The sequence below is a fragment of the Tyto alba genome, unplaced genomic scaffold, assembly GCF_018691265.1.
Source record: "Tyto alba isolate M040663 unplaced genomic scaffold, T.alba_DEE_v4.0 Super-Scaffold_22, whole genome shotgun sequence".
In the NCBI taxonomy this organism is placed as follows: domain Eukaryota; kingdom Metazoa; phylum Chordata; class Aves; order Strigiformes; family Tytonidae; genus Tyto; species Tyto alba.
Window position 1 is genome coordinate 37,207,271 of NW_024881296.1, and position 18,466 is coordinate 37,225,736.

An 18,466-nucleotide genomic window follows, 5' to 3' on the forward strand; every position below is an offset into this window, starting at 1 on the left:
ATGGCTTGAACAGTTCTGTGTTTAATGTGTACACATTTAAATTTAAATGTCTTAGATTTGTAATCTTAGATATTATTACTCTTTAAATTGATCAATGGATTATAAAACTGGAGAATACAGAATATTTAGTCTTTTTCTTTTGTTAGGATATCTTTTCTTCCTAAATGTTTTATATAATGCTTCAAGGATATTTGTTTTCATTCTTAAAGCAGAATATAATTTTTCCACTCTTGATGTAGGTCGTCTCTGGAACTAAACTTTACTGCTTTTCGAGACTAGAAAACTCTCCCCACAAAGGACGTCCTTTGATGAGCTGCACTTCACAACTGGAAGCAGCAGTCTCTCTGGGGGAAAATGCTTCCATTCCTGTAACTGAATGTGGAGGGATTCTGAACGTACAGCCCGTGATGCAGCACTTGCCTTTCTGGTGTGGCAGCTGAAAAAATTGGGTCTTTAGCTGTTAACAAATACAATATTCCAGTAACCGTAACTAGAAAATCCCAATATTAACTTTTGACTGATGGTCATTCGTTTATTTTCCAGTTTTAGTCTTACTCTGAAACTATTTAAAAACTGTAGAACACAAGGAAATCCTAATGAGTATCAGGAGACTTCACTCATAATGTTAGAAATCAGACCTGTTCACAATGTCAGAGCAATCGCTTGCTTGATTAAGGTTTAAGTTACAGTGAATTTTGTTACATGATCCCCATGCTACCCACAGATAAATTTCACTAATTCTGCACTGAGAAAATCAGACCCCACTTTTTGCTCCTTTGCTGTAATTTACTTCCCTTCGAAGGAAAATTACTTGAGTTGCATCACTTCAGAAAATAGTGATCTTCAATCTCCTCTGCAGTCAGTGGGCAGCTTCAGGGGTGAATCAGCCCCCTTATCTCTCTCGGTTGCATAAAGACTGTTGAGCAACAGCAAATGTAAGTAAGTGCCTCCATTGCCTAAATTTAGGTGTGAGGAACCCTAGCCTGTCTTCTTTTATTTTTTAACATTTGCAAAAACAGATTAGCTTTGAAAGATGCAAAGTGGCTTTCCTTAGAGGTGCTGTGTTGCTTTTTTCCCTGGTATGTTCAATGTAGTCCAACACAGTGCTGTTACTATTCTTCCTAGGCAAATGCGAAACCCTTTTTGCTATCAAGGTGGCAAAACTCTAATTTGTATTGTTTAGCTACTTCTGGATGTTGGGCATTGTAGCAGTTTTATTTATGTATACATTCCCTGGCAAAATCTTTAAACGGAAATATGACTCGTTTCCATGTACAATTGTGTACAGAAATCAGTTTGCAGTTCTAAAGCTCATTTACTTTGCAATGTATTTAGGTCAAATAAATAAACATCCATTTCTTTAGATTCACTCCAGTAGTTGGAAGTACCTGTGGATAGCACTGGGATCGTGTGACAAAACCAGGGAGCCAAGCTGAAACACAACTTTTCCCCTTCAGCGTGACCAACCGCTGAACTCCATTTCGTTTAACAACAGAACCTGCTGTTTGCTGGGCTCAACACTGGGCTCTTTCCCCGCACAACTGCGTTAACTTTTCTGCTTTTCAAGCACATGGTTAGACATCTCAAGCTTTGCTGACTGTACAAGTTGCACGGCAAGTTCCTAGCTTAACGATGAGACCTATGAGGTGAACTACTGATCCACTCTGGAGTCCTGCACAGTCTTAGGGATGAGTTTCTAAATTGCCTGTCACTAAGGCTGCGCGGTTATTTTCAGAGTTAAGCCTGGTATACAGGCTTGTTCACAATAAACAGCTGGCTGAACACAATGAGAAGCACCTGCTGCCAGCAGCACTGACAGCAATGTTGCTAGGGAACAAGAAGAGCCAAGCTGAAGACAATAAAAGTATAATTCAATAATGACTACCAAAACCTGGCTCCATTATGACAGCGAGTACTCCTGGAAATCAACAGCCCTTCCACGTTCAACCTGACAGACAGATAAAAAAGTTTAGAGGGCAGCCGAGCCTCTAAGCTGCAATGACAGCTGTTTAACTTCAGTTACAGCCCATCGGCCCAAGGGCTGGGCTCAAAGCAGAGCCAGCACGTTTCGTTTCGGGCTGTAACCCCCCAGGCAGCCTCGCTCACAGCTGGCAGCAGACGTGCCTCAGGGCAGAGACAGAGCCCCGAGGTTTCCCCCACCCGTACTCACGCCGCTTCGGTCTAACCCTTGAGCCAAGCAGGGGGATCCACGAGCCCCCCTCGCCACTCGCGCAGCCTTGGGGGCAGCGGGCAGCGCTCGTACTCCCCTGGGCCGTTTCCAGATGGAGGGCACACACTGTATTCTGTAAAACTGAAACACGGAGGAGAGTTTTTAGTCTTCATCTTTTCTATCAGAAGTGACCTGGAAGGAAAAATAGCAGTATTGGCTTATGTAAGAGAGCCGTTCGAAGCGGAAAGCACGACACAAACCAGGGAAGAATTCGAGCTTTTCAGGCTGGTAACTGCCAGCACTCTCTCCATCCATTCCTTTGAGACAGTTACTTTTTCTTGTCCTATTTTGTACTGTGATTTCAAAAGGGGCTACCTCATGCATTTTTCAAATGAGCATAATGTATTTTTTTTAATGGCTTCTTGTTAACAGTTCTTCATTACTCAGCTAAGCACATAACTCTTACTAATTATTATTAGATAATAATGAAATGATAAATACTTTTGGTTTGTTGTTTTTTTTTTTTTTCTTTTTCTTGTAGGAACCACTACCTAATTGCAGCCTTTACACACCAAATGAGTTACTTGCTCTGTAGTTGTCATCAGCTGCTCCAGTTGCAGGCTGCCACATTCTCTTTCATCCTGTTGCCCTAGTTACTTCGGCTACAAAACGCAGAGTCTGAGGAAGCAGAAGCAGACACCCCCAGGAAGCCACAAAGATTACAGCTCTGCCATGCCAGAAGCCAGGTAACTGTGCTGATGTAACAAATGTGTAGAAGTAACTGCCTCTCATCACTAGAAAAAAAGCAGCCTGGGTTTGCACCTTGCAAGTCAGCACCATAAACTGAGTAATGTTGATACTGAAAGCTCTCTGCAGAGACAGGGCTTGCTTGACTCCCCACCCAGGATAAATCTCCACCAGGAATAGTTTTGACTTTTCACAGCGATCTATTTATATATTAGGTGCATATCTCAGCAGTGCTTTTGCAGCCGTATCCATGCAGCTGGTTAGAGTAAGACCATTTTATAAAACAAAATCTTGTTTGCTTCTAGAGACATATCTAGGGGTTAAAAATTTTTCCTCTTTATAACCGCCCTGAAGCAATCTTAGACTTCTGTTGTATACACCGTTTCCTTCAGGTGAGGATTTCAGCAACACCTACAAATACTCTCAAGAATTTTATATTTGCAAACAACGCAAGATAGATAACTGAAGTTCTATCTGCTGTTTTACCTGACAGGAGTCATATGCAGGAATCCTCTTCCAACAGCTTATGGAGGAGCAATTCAGAGAAACGGGATTTGTGATATAAAGCGCCCACAGTTCCACCAGAAGCTGTTGCCAAAATATTCCAAGACCTTTCCCTTCTCTGCTGGCCAAACGTTCCTCAGATCAACTCGTGGATGGCGACACAGTCAATATAGTTAACTGAGACGAAGCAATCAGTGGAGCTTTCTCATTCACTAAGACCACATATTTAAATATGACCGTGAGAAAAAAAACGTTAGACATTCAAATTAATTATCTTAGTTTAATTAAGGCGGGCAAGGCATTACTTTACATATTGAAGCCATACATCATAACTTGAAAATAAGGGATCTAAAGGATATCTTTTGTTTGAAAACCATTGATTTTTCCCCTCCACTAACTCTAAAATCTGTATTTTAATACAGATTTTCTACAATTCTTCTGTTACCTTTTTCTTATAGAACTACTGGCACAGTTCCAATACCTTGGTGATAGTATGGCACACTGTTGAGCTAAGATCTTACATGGGCATGTAATTTTTGTTTTGACTGCCTATCAATAATTCATCATTAATACAAGACAACAATGCAAGGACCTGGGAACAAGGAGCTCAAAGTTTTAAAATCCTTCAAACACTCTGAAGCTAAGAGGACATTAAGTTATTCTCTACGACATCGCAAGACTTGAATGCATATGTAAGAAAAGATATACAAAGGCATTATTGAAAATAAATGTAGTAATTCAGAAAAGAGTTTACCTACACCGAACTCAGTGGGGGCAGAACTCACACATGCTGGCACAGCACCTGTTGGAGCACACACACAGTGCCAAGTATGTGAAGATGAAAGAAGCAGGGGTACTGCTGGAGAGCTAGGATCCAATTTTGCTCCTTCTGCCCGGAACTCAATTTGAAACAGAATAAACTATTTAAAAGATAAAATATTTCAAATAGGTAAAGCATGTCTCTGGGTTGTAATATACACTCAGAGAAAAGAGCATACAGATATGAAACTAATCAAAACAGACCGGGCAAAAAATCCGAGCAAAAGCAAAAGCTTCAGTCTCCAGCAAACCAACCCTATTTTCTGGCTATATTAAAAATAAAATGCCCCAAACGCCTCAGCCTTTGCTATGAGGTGGCTTCTCATAGAAGAGGGAAGAATTGACTGTTTGGTTGGGCAGCTCGCTTTAAAGAGCCCAAACCCAGATTTCATGGGATTTGTAAAGCCAAGGGGGGTGTGTGTGTGTGTGTGTGTATGGCGCTGCGCGGCTCTGCGGGGCAGTCGGGCCCCCCGCCCCCCCGCCCGTCCCCCGGGGGAGGGCCCGGCCCTCCCGCCGCGGCCGCCCAGGGGAAGCGCTCCGCTACCCCGCCCGGGTCCGGCCCCGCGGCCGCTCCCCGCCCCGCTCGGCGGCCGCCGGGCCCGGAGGAGGCGGGGACGGACGCGCTTCTCCTGCCGGGTGAGGGAGGGCGGGAAAGGAGCCGCGGATCGCGGCCGGAGGCGGCCCGCGCTGCAGGTACCGAGCGGGAGCGGGGCGGCCGCGCAGCGCCCGCGGCCTCAGCCTCCGCCTCCCGGGGACGGGGCCGCCGCGTTCAAAACTGGCCGTGCTGGGCGGGAGGCCTGGCTCCGCGCTGTGGGCAGCCCCCCGCCCGGGGCGGGACAAGCTGCCGCTCCTCCTCCTTCTCCTCCGCTGCCGCCGAGCGGCTTCACGTTCCGGCACTACCGGAGGCGAGAGGAGAGGCGAGCGGCGCCCGCTGCCCCGGCGAGCGGGCGTGAGGAGGGCGGCGCGGCGCCGTGAGGGTGAGCAGCGGGAGGCGGGGCGAGAGTGACTGACCGAGGCGGGGCGGGGCTGATTGGCTGGCCGGGCCGGGGCGAGGCGGAGCTGATTGGTTGGCCAGAGCGGGGCGGGGCGGGGCCTTTGGTTGGCGGGAGACGCCTGTGCGGGGGGGAGGGGGCGACGTGTGGCGGCGCGCGGCGGGCCGGGGCGTGTTGTAACGAGGTCGCCGCTTGCCCCAGCCTGGTTTAGCCGCGCCCTGAGTCTCGCTCGGCCCCGCCGTGGGCTTCTCCGAATAAAAAAAGGAAGATTTCCCGACCGGCGCCTGGCCTTACCGAAAAGCCTCTCCCGGTAACGGCGTCGCCTCGCCTTCCCGCCCGCCGACACAACATGGTGCTGAGCGCGGAGCAGGTGAAGCTCATCGGGCAGGTGTTCGAGTCCTACGTGCTGGAGCACCACAGGGACGACATCCTGGGCATCCTGAGGGAGGCTGACGACGAGGCGCACTATCCGGTCGTCGTCGACGCCTTGACGCTCTTCGAGGCCAACATGGAGATCGGGGAGTATTTCAACGCCTTCCCCAGCGAGGTCCTGCCGGTTTTCGACAACGCGCTGCGCCGGGCTGCCCTGGCAGCGCTGCAGGCCGCCGCGGCCCCCGCGCAGCTCAGCGTGAAGCAGAACCTCCACGCCAGGGTCTCAGGTGAGTGGTGGGGTGGGGGAGGCAGCGAGGCACCCCGGGGGGCATCTCCCGGTCGGCGTTGTCGGATTTCCTTGCTCTGTAACAAACCGTCACGGGAAGGAGCGTGTTTAATTCTTGCAGTTTCGGTGCTTGAAGCGGTACGGAATGGCCGGTGGTTATTCAACAGAAAAAAAAAAAAAAAAACCAAACGTGTGCAAATATATGAAATTGTGTAGACCAATGCGGGGAAAAAAAAGCTGTGGCCATCCCTCGTGGTGTGCGTGTGATGGCTGGTGTTTGTTGCTGGGTCAGGACATGCACCAAAGCCTTTCAGTGAGAAAAAAAGACTCCTCAAGTCAATGGTTGGTCTCCCATTATTACTCTTGTTAGCCAGAAGGTTTAAAGAAAGGAAAAAAAAAAAAAAAAAAGGTCTCAGGGAAGATGTGTAGTTCACAGATTTTCTTGCAGGTTGACTTCCTTACTGTGTCAGCTGGCCCGTGGTCTCATGTTATTTCCCAGAAGAGGCGAAGTCCAAATTTTGAGTTGTCTTCTAACAATTTAATATGAAATTGTCACATTTCATGCTTAACTGTTATAAAATTACTGCTCAGAAAATTTGAAGGTACTGTTGGAAAGCAAGATCCTTAGTGAGGATTTTGTCCTTTTTTTCACTACAAGTTAATATGCCATTATTCCTTCTTACTAGGAAGTTTTTAGTAGCTTTGAGGTATGGTAAGTGTGGAGCACAAGTTCTGGGGTTAAAATGCCTATCTTGCCTATCGTGGGGAGCTGGGGTCAGCGGTGGCACAGTCCCTTGTAGTCATTTCTGATTCTAACTATTTGGAGCTGTCTAGTCTGCCACGCCAAGAGCTGCTGAGCTGTGTTTCCCTCCCCTGCCCTGGGCTGGAGTGGTTTATGATCGTTAGCCTTTCAGCAGCTGGAACTTGGATGAATCACAGCTCTGAAATAGTCCTGTGTTTCGCGCCGGTAAATTTCATAAAAAAATGTCATAATCAGAACACATACATCAGAAATATAATTAGCCTGTGACTCTCATAATGCTATTTGGTCAAAGTTTTTAGGGAAAAAAAAAAAAAGGCAAACAAATGGCTTGCAACCTGTTTAGATGTTACAGAGTTTGTATACAACTGCTGAGTATGTGGTGTAAAAGGAGAGCCTCTGTTTTACTAAAATTTGAAATGTCTGGCATCTCCTTGTACCTGTAAAAGTAGGAATGAATTAAAACTTTTCCCCCAGTGTTTTAGGATGAATTTCCCCCGATGCATCTGCATCAATCGCAGCTTCAGCGCGAGAACAGGGTTATTTTTACTGCATGTATAATTATTTTATGAGCTACCAGGAAGTATTGGGAGGCATAAAGCAAGGGGCAGACGTTTGCCACATGAGTAGCTGCATCTTTAAGACATTCCTGCTCCTATTATCAGTCTGTTGCTGCAGCTGACCATTCTTCCTACAGCGATATTTTGTCTGAATATTCCCTAATCAACGTCAGGCAAACTTAGCCATGTTAAATCAAATAATTTTACTGACTGCTAAAAGCAAGTCTGGTTGATCGTTGATGGAAGAAATAAGTCGTCATACTCACTAATTACTCCATCGCTAAACTGGAGGGAAATTGATGACGAGCAGGGGGTGGTTATCCTTGTGTGGTCCAGCTGGCTCACAAGAACATCTATCCACGTAGTTTGGTTTATGTTCTGTAGCACCGAAAGGGTGGCTACTGAAGAAACAAAAAAAACAATAAGCAGAAAAGCCAGTGATCTGCAGGCTTTTTTTCCACCCAGATTTTCCCGTGATACTGTTACCTTTTAAGTGGATGGTGGGTTCCGATTGCCTTCAGGATTCTCATCTCGGAGTGCCGCTTCCCTTTCCCGCGTGGAACGGGGGTGAGGGGAGGCTGGTGCGCTCTCCTCTGGGAGCGGCAGGCGACTGGCTGCCTGGCGTGGGGCCGGGGGGATCTGCGTCTCGGGGCTGGACCGAAGTGAGGAACGGTGGGTTTGCTTACGCTAGGTGTAAGAAAGGAGTCTTGGCACTCTCGTACCGGTACGGACAGGGCATCTAGAGAAGGATTCGGGGCGTGTGAATATGTAGGGATTGATAATGGGCGATTACCCTGGGTTCACTGAAGAAAGTAGAAGATGAAGTTCTTTATCTGAATTTTAACAGTGTAGGAATTTAATTGTATAACTTCTCCTTTTTGCTACAAATCCATTAAAGGATTTTTCCTTACTTACCGTTAGCCTGAGCACTGCTTTGTCTGTTACCGATGGCCGAGCTGCTTCTCATACTTCAGTTTTACACATTATTACTAATACAGTAAAGCTGATTGAAGGAGGCACGCACTCAGTGAAAGAGTTTGTCAAGCAGTCTAATACCACAATGAAAGCTCTTTTTTTCCCCATCCAGACTCTTGTCTCTTCAGTATTCACAGAGATGATAATATCATATATATCCTGACAATGGTGCTGCAGCTCTCTCTAGTGTAAGATGTGTTGTATTTTGAAAAGGTTGTTTTGCTGCACCGGTACAGAGTTGGGAAACAAAGATGCCAGAACAGTTGGAAAAATAATGTATTTTATCTTTTATTTTGCCTGAACTGAATTAGAAATGCAAACTCATGAGAAACAGAATTTTCAATATATGTAAATAGTTTTATTATAGTCAACCAAAAAAATTTGTTGGCAGTTCTACATAATACCTTATTTTATTTCCAGATTATTTACTTCCTTTCTACTTTACTTACTTTTTTTATTTTATTCTTTTACCTTTTAAAATTTGCTTAATATTTAAAAATATTTTCTTTAAAAACAAAAAGTCAAACACTTTGTTTAAAAGCATCAAAACAGAATGTTTCAGCAACCAAAGCTACTAAGAAGATTTGACCTAGATGCACAAATAGTTTTGGTCCCATTAGAAACATAATTTTCCAACATATGTATTATTTTACTTCTCTGTTTCCTAGCTCTACTTTGGAAGTAAAGCTAAGAAATTATTTTAAGAGACGGTAATTTCTTTTTAAGTTGATAATTGTTATTACCTTGTAGTTCATATGCTAACTTCTGAAGCGGCAGTATTCTGATTCTGTCCTCAGGTGTGCATTTCCAAGATGATTAATTTTTATAAAGGCTTTGTAGGCTGTTGAGGTAGATTAATCTTCCCGAGGATTTCAGCCGCTGCGGTGTGAAGTGATGGCCACACGCACGAGCGTTGGAGCGGGATCACCGCCCGGCAGAACTGGCTGTTGGGGTGGAATTAAAGGAGAGCAAGTACCGCGCAAATGTTCTGTCGCTGTTCATTTGCACGTACAAATGCATTTTCTTTGGTTGTGTTCATAACCCCTTTATATTCTTTTTAGGCCATCTTCCTTGCGCTTGAGGTTTACTGGTGTGCAATGTGGGTTTAAGATCAAATGTTCACAGACTGAATTTTATATTTGCTTAGACTTGAGAATTCACACAAGATTAAGAGTTACGCTTGTTTAACTGTAGGAATAACACTAAACCACAATCAAGTAGCATAACTAAAATTTTGTAATTCAGCTAAACCAGTTGTAGAATAAATGGCATTGCCAAAAGATCATTTAAATTAATAAATAGATCTGAGAACATCGGGATCTATTTCCATGAATGGAAACTGTTCATGACTATTCAGCCCTTGGCAAGAGTAGGAGAGTGAAATGGCAACATTTTCTCTTAGTACTCAGTGTCTGATGATTTTCACTATCTGAGGCCAGTGAATCAGATTTATGGTACAACAGATGAATTGTAGAATCACATTTATGAAACAGTAATAACAGTGGCTACAGTTAATGTCTGGCATTTTTTCTAGTCTTTCTGTTTAACTGCACTGTAACTCCAGGTTTTATATGCATTGCCTTATGCTGCACATATTTTTGTTTAACAGGTTTGCCTGTTTGCCCAGAGCTGACTCGAGAGCACATTCCTAAAACCAGGGATGTGGGTCACTTTTTGTCTGTTACTGGAACTGTCATACGCACAAGTTTGGTGAAAGTTTTGGAGTTTGAACGGAGTTATATCTGCAATAAGTGCAAGCATGTGTTTGTCGTCAAGGCTGACTTTGAACAGTACTACACATTCTGTCGTCCATCAGCCTGTCTTAATGAAGAAGGCTGCAACTCAACCAAGTTCACGTGTCTGTCTGGAACAACCTCCTCTACCTGCTGCAGAGACTATCAAGAAATCAAAATTCAGGAACAGGTAAAAAAAAAAAATTATGGAGGAAAAGGGGAAGATGTTAAAGTATGTATGTCTCAAGTACAAAAATAAGTAACTTAATAAAGAATACATTTGGGGGGCTTAATTTCCTGCTGGAATAAGGTAACTCTGCTAATTTTAGTGAGACCATTTATACTAATATCAGAATTAAGTATATCCTGGTTTCATTGATAAGTTTTATCTGCTAGGATAAATGGAAAAGTCTTACAGATTCTACTGTTGTTTAAAACAAATGCCTGAGGAGACTAAATGAAGCCAGACAGCCTGTTGGTCAGAGATTTCCAGTCAAAGAGTTAAAACTTTAGGCACATGTTAACTAGAGTTCCATTATTAGGTGACACCATTCAATATTGTACAAAAAAACTCAGGGTCAGTGCACAGATGAAATTTCCATCTTGAATCTTTACAAGTGTGTATTGTTTCTCTGAGTGCTTACTGTACGTGATGCTGATGTTCAACATTGCTTCTAAGGACTAAAGCTAGCCCAGTGGTGGCCAAGGCCAGCTCTAGCAGTGCAGTATTGTTAATCACAGAATCACAGAACGGTTTGGGTTGGAAGGGACCTTAAAGATCATCTAGTTCCAACCCCCCTGCCCCGGGCAGGGCCCCCTTCCCCCAGCCCAGGGGGCTCCCAGCCCCGTCCAACCTGGCCTTGAACCCTTCCAGGGAGGGGGCAGCCACAGCTGCTCTGGGCACCCTGGGCCAGTGTCACACCACCCTCACAGTAAAGATTTTCTTCCTTCTATCTAATTTAATCTACCTTCTTCCAGTTTAAAACCAGTACCCCTTGTCCTGTCACTACACTCCTCAAAAGAGTCCCTCTCCATTTTCCCTGTCAGCTCCCTTTCAGTCCTGGCAGGCTGCTATAAGGTCTTCCCGGAGCCTTCTCCTCTCCAGGCTGAACAACCCCAACTCTCTCAGCCTGGCCTCATCAGGGAGGTGCTCCAGCCCCATCATCATCTTCCCGGCCTCCTCTGGACCCACTCGAGCAGGTCCGTGTCCTTCTCATGTTGGGGGCCCCAGAGCTGGACACAGGACTGCGGGGGGGGGTCTCACCAGAGCGGAGCAGAGGGGGAGAATCCCCTCCCTGGCCCTGCTGCCCACCCTGCTCTTGATGCAGCCCGGGTTACGGTTGGCTTTCTGGGCTGTGAATGCATATGGCTGGGTCATGAGCTTCTTGTCAACCAACACCCCCAAGTCCCTCTCCGCAGGGCTGCTCTCAGCCCCCTCACCACCCAGCCTGGATTTGTGCTTGGGATTGCCCCGACCCATGTGCAGGACCTTGCCCTTGGCCTTGTTGAACTTCACGAGGTTTGCACAGACCCACCTCTCCAGCCTGTGAAGGTCCCCAGGGATGGCATCCCTGCCCTCCAGCGTGTGAATTGCACCGCACAGCTCGGTGGTGTCAATAAACTTGCTGAGGGTGCACTCAGACCCACTGTCTGTGTTGCTGACAAATATGTTAAAAAGCACTGGTCCCAACACTGACCCCTGAGGAACCCCACTCGTCACCAGTTTCCACTCAGGCAACAGCTTGATGTCTGCAACCCTTTGAGTGTGACCATTGAGCTGATTCCTTATCCAGCGAGTGAGCGGTCCGTCCACCAAATCCATTTCTCTCCAATTTAGAGACAAGGACGTTGTGTGGGACAGTGTCAAATGCTTTGCACAAGTCCAGGTAGATGGCGTCAGTTGCTTGGTACACCGTGTTTGCAATAGTCTAATCCCTTCAGCCAATACTGAATTCAACAATAATTGAATATGTGATCCTTACAGAATCCACGTTTGTTTTTTTGAAGCCCTGAGTGGAAGTACAGCTAAGCTGAAGGAGTAAAAAACAATCAGGCCTCTTTTTACAGTAGCGCATAACTAAGACAACTGTCACAGGAAAATTTACGCTGGATGAAAATTGAGAATAAATAGGGTATATTGCAGGCAATGTTTCTGTGTTTATTTATACGTATAGTGTATTTTTTATAAATCTTTTCTAAGATAGCTTCGGTTGTTTCAGGGTTTTGATTTTATAAATTAGGATAGTGGTGCGAATCTACATGCAAGGTGTATGAAAACAGAAATGTGGGAAATTAAAAATGAAACTCTTAGAAATTCAGAATAGCAAAAAAAGTAAGGGAATAAAGCTATTTATAGGAAATAAGCCCTGTGTTGCATGTTCATATAATGATTGTTTCTGACATACAATTTCTGTAACTTTTTGTTTTACTGTTTGACACAGATCTCTGTGATGGGAAGGATTTTCAGCAGCATGAGCTTATTAAGCACAGTAAAGTTAAACCGAGAATGAATTTCACTCCTGTTTTCTACTGAGCTCTGCAAGTAACTGTGCATGTGCCACTAGTGTTGACAGTGATGTGAACTGCCTGTGGCCTTTTAGATAATGCACAAGGGTGAATTAAACTTCCTAGGCACTAGAGAGTGAATAAGTCTAGAATTCTAGCATGTACGATCTGTGCTGCAGAATGAAAAGGTACTTCTGATTGTTGGTCTTGTGCAGTGGATATTCTAAAAGCTATTGCAAGCTTTAAGTGTAAATGGAAGGATTTCTGGCTGGAAATAGACTGACAAGATTGCATAGACTTTGCCCTGGAGAAAAGAAAAAGAATTACAGGACTTACCGGCACATTTGTCAATATACATTCGTCTGCTTGTGTGTGATTTGTTTTTTTTTTTATTTCTGTTGATTTAATCCTTGACATCTAGGTGTAAACTTATACCTCAACCTGTCAAATTATGGTTAAATACCAGAAAAATATAGAGGATAAACTTTCAGTATATACTTCAGTGAAAGGTTATCTAAGCCATGGACATGCTTCAGTACCCAAAGTAAACTTTGCATATTGAAGAAGTGTCTAAAAATATCTCAAATTATTATTAAAAAAAAAAAAAAAAATCAGCTCTTTCGAATGGCCTCTTTTAGTGAGCTTTCTTCAGCAAGATACTGAAATACACAGCAGCTCTCAGGATTGAGCACCTTCAGCTAATTTAATACCCAATCCCGTTTCTATTAATATCAGCATTAAACTTCTATTTTGAAGTTCATGGCAGCAGTAGCATGCTTACTGTGTAAGTTTTGTGAGAAAAAGCAAGGACTGACCTCAGTTCCAGGAAAGGAATGTAGGTCCTTAAGCCAGAGCAGCTATAAATGGCTTTTGGAAGGTGCTGTTCTAATGAAGTGCTTTTCCTTCCTGTCTCCTAGGTTCAAAGACTGTCTGTTGGAAGCATCCCTCGTTGCATGGTGGTTGTTCTGGAAGATGACTTAGTGGACAGTTGCAAGTCTGGTGAGGATACAGCATATATCACATATGTTTGCCCCATAAGCATTTTTATTTTTCTATTTGAGACGAGTCTTTGCCAAGTAGGCTGTCAGTGCTGTGGGCTTGTTGAATGAGAGATGTTCATCTGTCACGCTGGTGTTTCAGCTTGGACGTTAGCATGGCAGTTGAAGACTATTCTAGAAAATGTCATACATCTCCATGTTACATCTTGAGTGTTTGACAGATCGGTTTCAATAAGTAATGTGTTGTGACATACAGAAAATATATTAAGTCTTGTTAGTGTGTGGACACCCAACCTCTTGAGGAAATTGGTCCACACCATTACACAGCATGTGGTGCCCCTCTGTAGGTTCAGAGATCTAGGTAACCTGACCTCCAATCTAAGGACTGCTGCAAGTGGAAAAAGCTACTTGACGTGCAAAAAGGAAGCCAGTTGGCAGGAGGAGGTATGAAGAATGGACTAAAAATTCTCAGATACTCACGTCCCCACAATAAATTAATTTCTGGTTGTACTTTCTCACAAGAACACTGTGGCCAGAATGTTAACAAGTGATTCTGGAATTCATCACAATTTTTTTTATATAGCAAATCTAATTGAAAGAAGACCTTCTGCAGTTCACTGTGAATTCCTCTTTCCTAAAAGAGGAAACATGCAGAGGTATACTTTCAAGAATTCACTTACCTTAAACAGAAATAGAAAGACATAGCAACTTCCTGACATCAGAAATCAACCTAAAGTTTGTTTTAGACTTCCAGTAACTACAGGAGGCTTGCTGTTCGTTGATGGGGTTTTTTTAACCTTATTCACTGTAACACAGGATTTCAGTTGCATTATTATGCATTACAGCTAACTGACACATCTGCGTATTTCAAGTCAGGTGCTATTTTATTAATTTTTATTGTTACCTCCAGGAGATGACATCACAGTGTATGGAGTGGTAATGCAGAGGTGGAAACCTTTCCACGAGGATGCACGCTGTGACTTGGAGCTTGTTTTGAAAGCCAACTATGTTAAAGTAAACAACGAGCAGCTAGCAGGGACTGTAATTGATGAAGAAGTCCGCAAGGAATTTGAAGACTTCTGGGAAAAGCATAGGAATGATCCCTTAGCAGGTTAGTAGTTGAAAGCTTTTGAGTAGTGCACATGTTCGGATATAGATGAAATCAGGAGTGAAAATACAATGACTGAACACATTTTTTCCTCGTTATCCTATCCCAGCATCCATTCCTCCAAAAGTACATTTTTTTCTAGTACAGGAATATGAAATTCTTACTTTAATATTACTGGGGGAAAAAAGTACCAAACATACTACATTGATCTCCCTTCTTTTAAGCTTTCTAGTCAAGTGCTTTGTGGAACGTTTATTAACCAGAAATGAGAAATAATATAAGTATGAGGGGAAAAAAAATAAAAGTATTTTATAACCAATAAAGAAAAAGCATACCTCTTAGAAGAAATAGTGCGGACCAGATCTGCTTTTAGTCAGCGTAGCTCTTGACTCCGGCCTGAGAGATCTGACTCAGTGTCTCTGCATCCCAAATTAAGCTGTGAATCTTTACCACAGATCTTAGCATAGCTCATCTTTAACCTTGATTTGGTGCTGTGGAGCCTCCTGTCAAATTTGGAGAGAGTCTTCCAGTTCACAGTGGCTTCCAGAATAGTCAGAGTGTTCAGTACACTGGCTACTGAACTTACTGTGGCCTGCAGTCAGCCACCTTGGAATTATCAGGAGTTGTGTCTGAAACTCTGTCCCTCCTTATAATCTGAGTGCCTCCTCCTGAACCACGGGGAAGCTCTAGGGACTCTTTAGGACCTCTGTCACTGAACTGTCTCAGGCTAACACTGTCTTTAAAAGCCCTGAAAAGTGCTTAGTCTTCCTTCTTAAAAGACAAACAGGAGGAAAAGCAGGTGGGAATGTTGCCCACGTCAGCTGAAAAATCAGCATGCTCGCATAAGAAATTGGAGATCTTGTCAATGGCAAAGATTCTTCAGAACTGCGCTTCCTGGAAAGCAGTTTAATTGCTAGACTCCTGCTGTTTGGAATGAGAACATTTCTTATCACTCTGGATAGAACTGCTCACAAAGTCATTCAGGATCCTTTTTGAAGGTCCCATTTAATCTTTCATTCTTGGGACTATTTTTGAAAGCCTGCAGGGAGCAATGTGGTTTTATGCAATATTACCCATTCAGAATAAATAAATTAATATGAAGTGGCTACAAGAAAATTGGGGTGGAAATTAGAAGGACCCAGACTGACTAAGATGCCTGTTTCAGGCTGTTTGTCTGAATTTGAGACGGCTCTTTTGGGAGATAATGGTAGTTACTACTGCATTTTATGTCAGTCAATTCCTGATGCCATGTATTAGGTGTCCTGGGAAAGTCTACCATCACAGGCCTCAGAGAGAATTTATGTAGGTGACTGTTTTTTCTGGATGCTGTCTGTCAAGAAGCGGAACTGCTGAACTGCTCAGCACTGCAAGGCAAATGAATCTGAAATAAAACAGTGGCAACTGTGAAGTTAACCCTTGAGTTATGGTATGACTGACCAAAGTTTTTAAAATTTCCTTTTTTGGACAAAGATGTGTTAATTCCCTCAGAAGGCCTCCACAAGAAACACATATGCCTCAAGTCATCTATTAGATGCCTACATATTTTGCCAGTACCATGTACTTGCATCTGAATTTAAAACATTAAGAACTTGAAATTGGTCATTCCGGTTTATTCCCTAACAATAGGAGTAATGTATGGCATTAAACCTGTGGTCCCTTATGTGCTGTTAGTATCAGAATCTCAAAGGACAGAATTCACTCTGTTACACACCTTCCAAGCCAACAACATTATCATAGCAATTGAAATATCCTGTTGCTGGAAAGAGACTATGGTAGGGAGGAGAGGATCAAAGGAGAAGGAGGTTCAGGACAATGATGAGAAAATGAGCCATGCTATGGGTGCACAGGTTTAGGGCAAAATACTTCGTGTTGGGTGTTTTCTTAGTTTTCTTAAACGTTGTCGTGGTTTGAGCCTAGAGGGCAACTGAGCACCACGCAGCATTCACTCACGCCTTACCCCCTCAGGAACAGGAAGGAGAAAATAAAGTAAAAGGCTCCGGAATCCAGATAAGGAGAGGAAGGAGTGGCTCACCCATTACAGTCACTGGCAAAAGACAGACTCCTTAGGGGAAGAAAAAAAAAGCACATCACTTTAAGTCAAACACTAACAAAGACAACACTTAACAGACAAGGTAGGACAGTGAGAAGAGCCACCATATCCAAAAACCACCTCCCCCCATCCCTCCCTTTCTCCCCAGGCTCAGCTCTGCTCCTGATCTCTCGGGACAGGGGGTGACCGCCACACATCCCCCCCTGCTCCCCGGGGCTCCCCTCTCACTGCAGACAGCCCTCCAGGAACCTTCTCCACAGCGAGTCCTCCCCACGGGCCGCGGCCGTTCCCAAGCTACTCCAGCGTGGGTCCCCCCCGCGCGTTGCCGTTCTCCCAGCGCCGAACCACAACAGCGGGGGCCGCTTCTCCCCTCAGAGTCCCGGCCTCCTTTAAGCACAGACACCCGTCCTTGAGCGGCTTTCTCCTCAGGCTTCAGGTCGGCCTCTGCTCCGCCGCAGCCCTCCAGGGGTGGCAGGGGGGGGGCCCTGCCGCCTCGCCATGGGGCACAGGGGTCTCTGCTCCGGCCGCACCTCTCCCACAGCCTCCTCCTTCCTTCCACTGACCACAGTGTCCATCCTTCTCCCAATTCCTTTTCACGAGTCCCTGCCCCCTCTCAGGTTCCCCTTTTTAAATACTTTCTCGCAGAGGCACAGCCACCGTCACTAATTGTCTCGGCCCTGGCCAGAGGCGGGTCTGATTTGGAGCTGGGGGAGCTTTCCAGAAGCTTCTCACAGGGGACACTGCTGTAACCCCCTCTCCCACTACCCAAAACCACACCACAGAAACCCAGCACAAATGTACAGTGCAACAGTTTTCAAGGGGGTATTTTGAAGTCTGGAAACCTTTAGGTTTTAGTCTTCATAGCCCCTCTGCTTTCATCTGTGAAACGAAAGAATTTGCATGATGGCCTTTATTAGTGCCTTTTCTCATGATATCTAGACCATACATTCCTTAAATTGCAATAAGTTTGGCTTTGCTGCTTCTGACAGTGGAAGACTTAACTTCTTTATAATGAAGGGTGCTTGGATCAAACAACTGCTTTGGGTCCCATTTAAAAAAATCAAATTTAAAAAAAAAAAAAATCTCCTCCCTGCCCCATTCCTCTTGTTCAGGAAGCAGACCCAAATTATTAGTGAATGTACACAGGACTGGGGACATAGAACAATTATCTGTCAGTGTGCACAGGACTATAAGGGTATATAGGAGTCCATGGGAAACTAAGTTTTACTCTCAGGACAGTGCTGAGTGTTGATTTTTGCTCCTATTCTAGGGAGGAATGAAATTTTGGCTAGTTTTTGTCCTCAAGTTTTTGGATTGTACCTGGTGAAGCTGGCTGTAGCCATGGTGCTCGCTGGTGGTGTACAGAGGACTGATGCTGCTGGAACTCGAGTCAGAGGTTAGTGTTACATCCTTTCTAACAGTTGTTTCCATCCCTGTCCTCACCCACATCCCTTCCCCCTCCAAAATCAAAGCGGTAAGGGTTCAGAAGCATAGTCATCCCATTTTCTTGAGTGAGAGCAATTTTTCAGTATTCTTCCAGAATCTCAGACAAATAAAGTGGGTGCCTAGACTTCCTCTTTCCATTTTAATTTTTCCCAAATAAAACCCAGTAAAAGCAGGCATTCAGAATTCCGTTAAGTAGAATATTCAAGGCAGTTGTTTTAGATAAAACATAAACTCACTTTTTATTGTATAAGTGACGTTTTGAAATGATTTCTAGTAGAATATTCCCAGCAGTATTTGGCATCAAAGGGTGGAATATTAATGTTTCCTTAATGTGGATCACTGTAGTACATTGAAAGGAAAAATGAAGGGATTCATTTTACTTCCTAATGCCAGACTTTTCCATCTGTGATTGTCAGCACATCTCACTTAGTTCTGTTACTG

The 18,466-nt window shown here is 44.3% G+C and overlaps 1 protein-coding gene across 3 annotated transcripts in view; it reads left to right on the plus strand.

Moving 5' to 3' along the window:
- Nucleotides 1–4,796: 4,796 nt before the first annotated feature.
- MCM9 (minichromosome maintenance 9 homologous recombination repair factor) overlaps nucleotides 4,797–18,466 on the plus strand; it is a 57,452-nt gene continuing 43,782 nt past the window's right edge. The window contains exons 1-6 of one of the 3 annotated variants that reach the window (XR_006165579.1): nucleotides 4,797–5,217; nucleotides 5,434–5,891; nucleotides 9,795–10,108; nucleotides 13,341–13,422; nucleotides 14,332–14,532; nucleotides 17,850–17,975. Coding sequence is in view for 2 of the 3 variants with exons in the window: in XM_042795823.1 (XP_042651757.1) it covers nucleotides 5,582–5,891; nucleotides 9,795–10,108; nucleotides 13,341–13,422; nucleotides 14,332–14,532; nucleotides 17,850–17,975 (1,033 nt within the window). In the remaining variant the exon portion in view is untranslated. The remainder of the gene's footprint in view (nucleotides 5,218–5,433; nucleotides 5,892–9,794; nucleotides 10,109–13,340; nucleotides 13,423–14,331; nucleotides 14,533–17,849; nucleotides 17,976–18,466) is intronic. The other 2 variants (XM_042795823.1, XM_042795824.1) reach the window with 2 other exon arrangements.